Source organism: Poecile atricapillus, chromosome 1 (genome assembly GCF_030490865.1).
Source record: "Poecile atricapillus isolate bPoeAtr1 chromosome 1, bPoeAtr1.hap1, whole genome shotgun sequence".
In the NCBI taxonomy this organism is placed as follows: Eukaryota; Metazoa; Chordata; class Aves; order Passeriformes; family Paridae; genus Poecile; species Poecile atricapillus.
The window spans coordinates 176,583,874-176,592,919 of NC_081249.1; the positions used below are offsets into that span (position 1 = coordinate 176,583,874).

General features: G+C 52.4%; 1 protein-coding gene across 1 annotated transcript; it reads right to left on the reverse strand.

The window, feature by feature from the left end:
- Positions 1 to 4,683: 4,683 nt before the first annotated feature.
- LOC131587427 (inositol 1,4,5-trisphosphate receptor-interacting protein-like 1) lies at positions 4,684 to 6,171 on the reverse strand. Its single transcript, XM_058855351.1, has one exon. It carries the CDS (start codon positions 6,169 to 6,171, stop codon positions 4,684 to 4,686), a length of 1,488 nt encoding a protein of 495 aa, XP_058711334.1.
- Between the last annotated feature and the right edge of the window lie 2,875 nt (positions 6,172 to 9,046).

The following is a 9,046-nucleotide window of genomic DNA, read 5'->3' on the forward strand; positions in this document are numbered from 1 at the left end:
GTGGATTTGGGAACCCTGCACCTCCGGTGTAGACCCTGTCCACCCAGCGCTGCGCTGACCATTTTTATTGTGGTTTTTCTCGTTGTTTGTTCTTTGTTGTTTATTAATAAATTTCTCTTTTGAATTTTATCCTGAAATTGCCTTTGCATTTATAACAATCACTAACTTTTGACTCCTCACTGTTTGAGCTACATGTCAATCTCTGATTCAGCGAGGTTGAAAATGTCCCTGAAGATCACACAGTCCAACTGCAACCTTAACACTGCCTATTGCACCAATCAGCCACGTCCCCAAATGCCACATCCCCATGACTTTTAAACCTTTCTGAAGGTGCTGGCTCAGCCATTTCCCTAGGCAGCAGCCTGTTCCCAAGCTAGAGAGCCTTTTTGTTGAGGGAAGATTTCCTAGAGGTCCAATCTAAACCTCCTGGGGTGCAACTTGAGGTCATTTTCCTCTGTTTTCCTCCTGTTGTTTGTTCCCTGGGCTAATAGCATGAGCCCCACTGAGCTCCAACCTCCTTTCAGGAACCAGGGGCGTGGTGTCAGGTGCTTGGGCTGAGGTGAAGGCAGCTCCTGGCAGAGGAGAGAAAGCTGGTGCTTTTGCACTGCACTTCCCATCACCCAGTGGGACAAAAGGGGCTGTGGGTGGGGAGAAGAGTTTCAGGTTGCCCGGAAGCATTTCCGTGTGAGGAGAACCTTAGTCCCAAACACATCAACCAAGGGAATCCATCCCCTTCCAAGACGAAGGAAAAATCAGAATTTTCCTTGTAGAAAATGGAAAGGTTTGGAGTGAAAGTCAGTGCTGCAATGTCCCCGGATGTCTGTGTGGATTTTGCTACCCTGCAAGGCCGGACTGTGAGGAGGGGATCCCAAGAAACGCCCTCTTGCTCGGGGGCCTTCCATGGCACGGCAGCACAAGTGAGAGCCCTTGCTTGGCCTTTGCCTTTAGCAAGGCCCCGGGATGGGCCAAGCCTCAATGCCCTGTGAAAGCAGCTCAGATTGGCCGTGCCCAGCATGAAGGACGCCAGAGGACAGAGAGGCAGGCTCAGCAGCGTGCTAGTGCAGTCCAGCTTAGGCTGCAGCTTTCTGCCCTTGTTATCTCTGGAGCCTTGGAGGGGAAGGCTGCGTGGCTTGCGGTGACTTTCACCAGCGCTCCTGCTAACAGCACTGGGCACCCCAAGGCTGTTTGGTCTCAGCACAGGCAAGAGCAGGAAGAAACAAATCCTCACCTGGCTTTGTAGACCCCTGAGACAAGCAAAGACGAGCAGTGTGCGGAGAAGGGACCATCAGCACTGCACAGCAGCTTGTCTCTGCCATAAATCACAGAAAATTCAAACATTACTGGTTGGCTTTGGCCTTTGTGTTGTGTTTTATTTGGAGCTTTGTCCCTCAAAGGAAAACCTGTTGCATTTGCCACATTCCACAGCTGGATTGGAGTGCTCTGCTCTCTGACTGGGAGCTGCCTAGATGGAACTCACCAATGTGCCTTTGCCCCTCTTTTCCCTCGGTTACGATGTGTCAGTTCCAGAGGTTGATGGGTAACATCAGCGTTTCCCTTTTCTCCCCTTGTGCTCAGGAGCTGAGTGTGCTGCTGACATCCTCTCCTGCCCCAGCTTGACCCTCAAAGGTTTCTGCAGTAGGGGAAGGTGGCACGTAGCCAGTGGCTCAGCTGCCAGCACCAGTGCTAGCCAACGGGGAAGGCTCATCTCTATGGCTTGAGTCAGCTCACAGCTGCCAGCATCTGCCCTGTGTCCTGCCCCACATTCGTCCTGCCATGCAGTCGGAGGGCACAAAAGTCCCCCTGGAAGCCACGTCCCCAGGTGCCACATCCACTTGACATTTGTCAAGTGCATCGAGCAATGAGAATTGCAGGGACTCCACAGGCAGCCTGTGCCAGTGCTCGACAAGCCTTTGAGAGGAGAAATTTTTCCCTAAACGCAATCTCCGCCTCCCCTGGCGGAGTGCTGACTTGTGGCCACTTCCTCTTGTCCTGTCCCTCGTTTCCTGGGAGCAGAGCCTGACCTGCCCTAGCCCCAGCCTCATGTCTGGGAGTTGCAGAGAGTGAGAAGGTTCCTCTCTGATGCTGAGCGGGACTGCAGCCACGTGTCCCCCTGTGGCTGTGCCCGGCCCTGCTGGCCCTGCTGCCCTGCTGGCAGGGCCCTGAGCCCGGGCAGAGCAGTTCCCTGTGCGGGCACAGCCCATGGGGTGCTCCCTGCTGCGGCCTGGCCCGGCCCCAGAGCAGGGTCCCCCTTGCGGGAGGCCCCGGGCTGGCCGCGTGTCTCCAGCCGGCTGTGGCTGGGCAGCTGCCTCGGCCGTCAGGGCTGCAGAGCTGCGGGAGCCCGGGGCTCTCTGCCGGCCGCACTGCGGAGCTGCCCGTTGCAGCCGGCAGGGCCTCAGCGCCCGCCCGCTGCCCTCCCGCCCGCCCGCACGGAGGCGCCAGGCCCTGCTCGCTGCTCTCATGGTGCCACTGGTGGCCCCAGGGCTCTCCAAGGGCTTCTGCAGGGCCACCTTGCTGCGGCCTTTCAGTCCCTGCCCGAGGCCCAGCAGAGCCCTGCACGGGGGCTGTGTCCAAGGGCCTGCAGGGACAGCAGCAGGGCCAGTGGCTTCCCCGTGACGCAGGGCAGCCTTAGGCTGGAGATGGGCAAGAAATTCTGGCCTCTGAGGCTGGCGAGGGCCCGGCCCACGCTGCCCACAGGAGCTGCGGCTGCCCACAGCAGCTGGCGGTGTTCCAGGCCAGCTTGGCTGGGGCTTGGAGCAGCCTGGCCTAGCGGAAGGTGTCCCTGCCCATGGCAGCGGGGCTGGAAGGAGGCAATTTCTAAGGAGCCTTCCCAGCCAAGCCATTCTGTGATTCTGGGATCAGAGGGGCTGGGGATGGCTGGGCCTCATTTCTCATTGGAACCACTTCAGCACTCTGAGTCTGCTGGAGTTCACGGAGACAGTTGATGAGCCCACATTGACGGTGTGTGACGTTTACCCGTGCTCTAGGTCTGGCTGAGATCAATAAAGTCTTGCACGATGCAGATTCTGCAATGTTGCATTTTATTGAAAAAAGAGCAAAGCCGTTTCCAGCTTGCCAATCCTAAACATGCTAACTACAGATCATTAATACGGCTCACAACTGAGAGCCACACTAGATATGGATTTGCTTGTATATCAAAATATTATCCTATGTGTTATAAATTCACTCGAGAGAGTGTTAAAGTTTAATAAAGGGGAATTTTTTTAATTATAGCAAGCAAGCAATAAGCAAAACACGGCGCTGGACAGCCGGAAAGCGATCCCGCTTTTCCGCGGCCGTGCTTCCGTTTTTCGTGTGTCTCCTTTTAATCAGTCCGGCTCTCCAAGCTCCCCGATGACGTGTCCTTCCTCGGGTCTTTCTGCGCATGTTCCTTCATCGGTCCATGGGTCCGATTATTCGTTCTTTTCCTTATCTTCCTGTAACCTTTCTTCACTATTCCCTGTAAAGGCTTAGCTCAGTAATTTTTTGGAATTCAAGGAATCTTAGCAAGGACATAATAAACGTCAGTAGCTATACAAGCATCAGATACTATGCATACGTAAGTAACTATCGTAAGTAAGTACGGGGTAAGTAACAATCTTGATTTTACAGAACATAATATTACAGAATATCATATCTACATGTTTAGTCGAACAAAAGGGTCTCTGTTTATCACAATCCCCCCTTTTTTCTATTCCCTACTTTTGTTCGTTAAATCTTTGCAATTCTTTTTTACTTAGTGTTATATCTACCCGTTGTATATGCTATCAATAGATCTATTTGATGAAACTCACTCCAGACAAAAATGTGCTAAATGCATGAATATGCATCACAATAGATAGTGACACTACATGTGTCTTCTGTTGTTATTATTTAAATATAATTACATATTCAAATCCTTAGAATAATATTGTTTCATGACACAAGAATTACCTATTTCATATTTTTGATATTATTTATATTAGTCTGTTGTTTTCTTGTGTGGTATTTTACTATTATATGTGATACATTAATCATTATTATGACTATTATATATGTTTACGTGTTTAGAAACATTAAAGTATAAAATACATGAACACTATATATCTATATATATCTAGCTATGAAATAAAAATCTAGGTTCTTCTATAGACAAAATTTCAGGTCAGCTCCAACACAGCTGGTCCAGAGCCGACCCAAAGGTGTCCCTTCCGGAGACAAGGAGAGACGCCGTCCATGGACTCATCCCGGGCAAGCAGCGCTGACTTTTCCTCTTGGTCCTTCTTGCCCCTGGTTTCTTTCTTCTTTTCCTGACCCGCATTCCCGCTTCTTTCAGCCCTTCTCAAAGGCTGGCAACAAGTGCATGTTGCAAGTGGGATTTGGTGACTTTGGTGCTGCACGTGAGGCATGTTCTCTCTTCAGGTGCGCCCTTAGGAGTGGGGAAACGCAAGCCGGGCTTTATGCAGATCTGGGTGTGTTTTTTTGGAAAAACTAAAGGGTGCAAAGAGGTAGAAGAAGCCCTGCTGTGGCCCTCCACCTGCTGAGGCAGCAGGAGAGGCTGTGGGACTTTGGCCAGAGCCTTTGCGTGCATCCTCTTCTCCTTAAAGGACCAAATTTGTAGGATGAGGTGGCTCTTTGCTGCCAGCTGCCAGCAGCACAAGGCCAAGCACAGACTCTGTGCTCGTAGCCGTGACTCCTCCCCTTCATTCATTCAAAGTTCATTTTGATTGTTTCTTCGAGCCACTTCCGCAGAACCCAGTACTCGAGCATGGCCTGGCTGTACGCGTCCGAGTCCTGCGCCAGGCGATGGAAGAGATTGTGTGTCGTAGCCGTTGGAACATCTGGGGGTACCCTGATGTCGCGAGGAAGCCTCTCGTTGCCCACAATGAAGTGGTTGAGGCGTTTTGCTCTGACACATAAAAACAGGCCATCTCTGATCTGCAGCAGTCGCTCCAGGAAATGTCTCCTGCACCACAATGCCACGGGTGTGTCAGCCAGCAGGTGCATGATGAGGGTCTTGATGGCGTAGGTGGAAAAGCAGAAGCCCAGCTGGAGGCGGGTGAAGAACTGCAGGCATCTGAGGTGCAAACTGTCGGGGGGGGCCTGCCTGGCAAGGTGATTGAAGAACTTCATCTCTGCCACATCGTAAGTCTCAGGCCAGGTTGTGTTTGGGGTATGGGCCTCTCTAGGCTGGCTGCTGACAAAGATGTCTGAGTCGCCTCTCCTTACCCCAAACAACATCTCAATCCTGAAGCTCTCTTCTCCATCGGTCACCTTGAACTGGCAGGAGCGTCTGGAGGGCAGCAGCGTTAAATGCCAACTGTGTGACTGAGGCAAAGCTGGCCAGATTGCTCTCACCAGTTGGTAGAACCAGCGGGCCGTTTTCTGCACGTCCAGGTAGGAGCCGGTGCACAGGGTGTCCAGGAGGCTGGGATCCTGATTCTTCCTCAGCTCCTCCTTGGGGTGGTGCAGGAAGCACAGCATGTTGTCGCCCTGCTGCTCCCTCGTGCAGGTGCACTCCAGCTGCACGCGCACACGGAAGTTCCTCACCTGCGCGTGCCCTGCAGTGTCCAGCTCCAGGTGGAAGCTGTGGCCTCGGGGAGGGGTCATGGGGACGAGCACGCGGTACACAACGTCCTGCTCGCGGGGACTCCAACCTTCAAAGGCACTGCCCACCCCGATGGCTCGTTGCAGGACTGGGTAGAAACTGTTTGACAAGACAAGACCAAAGAAAGTGGCATACTTGTCCATCAGGTCAGTTATCCACGCACAGCCTCTCTCCAGGTCCTGGACAGGCCACTGGATGCGCTCTGTCAAAACTACACCGATGATTTCCCCAAAAACCTCCTCTATTTCTCGGACTAAATCTTCATGGTTGTTTCGTGCAGCTGCATCCTCATTGACATCATTTTCTTCTTCATTCCTCTCTCTCCGCAGGCTCCTTTCCCATCCCAGAAACCATAGGAGCAAGACAAGGACCAGGAGCACAGCAACAGTCACGAGCTGCAAGTACTGTTGGGTTTCACTCTTCCGGATGAGCCGCTCCACTTCCTGCTCCAGCAGAAGCCTCTCGTGTTCCAGCTGCTGGGCACGCAGTTCCATGCGCCGCCGAGCTTCCTCATCCCAATCCCCCACAGGCGGTGGGTAAAGGGTGAGGCTCTTCAAGAGCATGAAAAGGAACACGACGGAATTCATGGTCTGCAGGAGGATGGAAAGAAGGCCATGAGTGGTGCTGTGAGGGAGGCAACTACTGGTTGCGGGAGGGAGGGCAGCAGGGATCTGCTCAGATATCTGAGGGCAGGAAGGACAGAGCCCCAGAGAGCTGGCAGGCAGCAAGGCCTGTCCTGCTGACCCAGCAGCAGCAGCAGCAGCGTGGCCTGCCCAAGGCTCTCCCACGAGGGGCTGTCCCCGCACGCAGGGGGAGAAGCCAGCCCCGGGTGCAGCCAGGTTTCCACCCTGGCCCTTGTCCCCAGCCCAGCCTCCCCAGCACGTGTGCACTCACCGCTTGCCCAAGCAATGAAGGCCAGCGTTACCTGCTGGGGCCTTTTGGAGGTGCCCCCATTGTGACATGTCCCCCTGTGATGTCACAGGTGTCACAGCACATCACAGCCCAGCCAGCCCCACCCTTTGTCCCCACCCCCACTCAGCCACTCACAGTGGCCCTGGTGTGCTGTTTAAGGCTGCCTTGGAGGGAATCTTCTTCCAAGAACTCCCACTGTTCTTTCTTTTGGGTTTGTTTTCATCTGCCCTCCACTGACAATCTCCCACATCTCCATGTTGGAAAGCACCCTTGAGGATCACTGTAATAAATTAATCTGTAAATAAAAATTCCTAAAGGTATAAATAAGATATATATGTGTTGTAATAATATAAAATCCAAAATGTACAAAAAACCTTTCTCCAAGTCTGGCCGGGAGTTTCCTCCAAAAGGCAACGGATTGCAGCCAACACCCAGATAACGAACATCAGCTCGGAAAATAGACAGGACGAGGGCCATCAGGAAAACAAAAGAACTAGCTCGGAGGAGATATCCATCTCCGGACCTGACCAACGTCCCTGCAGATCTCTGTTGGGAAACAATCAGGTCGACAAAAGACAAGCCTCGGAAAAAGTAGTCGTCGCTAGACCTGAACGCCCCACCTGTCAAACCAGTGTTGGAGATGCAATCAACGGAAACAAAAGGAAAGACTCTGCCGAGATACCCATCGGCACCGATCCCGGATCACACCACTTTTGCCTTGATAACCCAAATTGAAATACATACAGAGTCTCTTTACGTATGAGGAGACTCTGTCCGGACACTGGTTAGTTCTATTTTTCCATGCCAGGAAATCCATTCACCGGACAATCAAGGACACTTGGTGAATGGAGCCTGCTTGGAATTTTAGCCTGAGGACTTAAAATCTCTATAAAACCCTGAGAACACTCAGACGTGGATTTGGGAACCCTGCACCTCCGGTGTAGACCCTGTCCACCCAGCGCTGCGCTGACCATTTTTATTGTGGTTTTTCTCGTTGTTTGTTCTTTGTTGTTTATTAATAAATTTCTCTTTTGAATTTTATCCTGAAATTGCCTTTGCATTTATAACAATCACTAACTTTTGACTCCTCACTGTTTGAGCTACATGTCAATCTCTGATTCAGCGAGGTTGAAAATGTCCCTGAAGATCACACAGTCCAACTGCAACCTTAACACTGCCTATTGCACCAATCAGCCACGTCCCCAAATGCCACATCCCCATGACTTTTAAACCTTTCTGAAGGTGCTGGCTCAGCCATTTCCCTAGGCAGCAGCCTGTTCCCAAGCTAGAGAGCCTTTTTGTTGAGGGAAGATTTCCTAGAGGTCCAATCTAAACCTCCTGGGGTGCAACTTGAGGTCATTTTCCTCTGTTTTCCTCCTGTTGTTTGTTCCCTGGGCTAATAGCATGAGCCCCACTGAGCTCCAACCTCCTTTCAGGAACCAGGGGCGTGGTGTCAGGTGCTTGGGCTGAGGTGAAGGCAGCTCCTGGCAGAGGAGAGAAAGCTGGTGCTTTTGCACTGCACTTCCCATCACCCAGTGGGACAAAAGGGGCTGTGGGTGGGGAGAAGAGTTTCAGGTTGCCCGGAAGCATTTCCGTGTGAGGAGAACCTTAGTCCCAAACACATCAACCAAGGGAATCCATCCCCTTCCAAGACGAAGGAAAAATCAGAATTTTCCTTGTAGAAAATGGAAAGGTTTGGAGTGAAAGTCAGTGCTGCAATGTCCCCGGATGTCTGTGTGGATTTTGCTACCCTGCAAGGCCGGACTGTGAGGAGGGGATCCCAAGAAACGCCCTCTTGCTCGGGGGCCTTCCATGGCACGGCAGCACAAGTGAGAGCCCTTGCTTGGCCTTTGCCTTTAGCAAGGCCCCGGGATGGGCCAAGCCTCAATGCCCTGTGAAAGCAGCTCAGATTGGCCGTGCCCAGCATGAAGGACGCCAGAGGACAGAGAGGCAGGCTCAGCAGCGTGCTAGTGCAGTCCAGCTTAGGCTGCAGCTTTCTGCCCTTGTTATCTCTGGAGCCTTGGAGGGGAAGGCTGCGTGGCTTGCGGTGACTTTCACCAGCGCTCCTGCTAACAGCACTGGGCACCCCAAGGCTGTTTGGTCTCAGCACAGGCAAGAGCAGGAAGAAACAAATCCTCACCTGGCTTTGTAGACCCCTGAGACAAGCAAAGACGAGCAGTGTGCGGAGAAGGGACCATCAGCACTGCACAGCAGCTTGTCTCTGCCATAAATCACAGAAAATTCAAACATTACTGGTTGGCTTTGGCCTTTGTGTTGTGTTTTATTTGGAGCTTTGTCCCTCAAAGGAAAACCTGTTGCATTTGCCACATTCCACAGCTGGATTGGAGTGCTCTGCTCTCTGACTGGGAGCTGCCTAGATGGAACTCACCAATGTGCCTTTGCCCCTCTTTTCCCTCGGTTACGATGTGTCAGTTCCAGAGGTTGATGGGTAACATCAGCGTTTCCCTTTTCTCCCCTTGTGCTCAGGAGCTGAGTGTGCTGCTGACATCCTCTCCTGCCCCAGCTTGACCCTCAAAGGTTTCTGCAGTA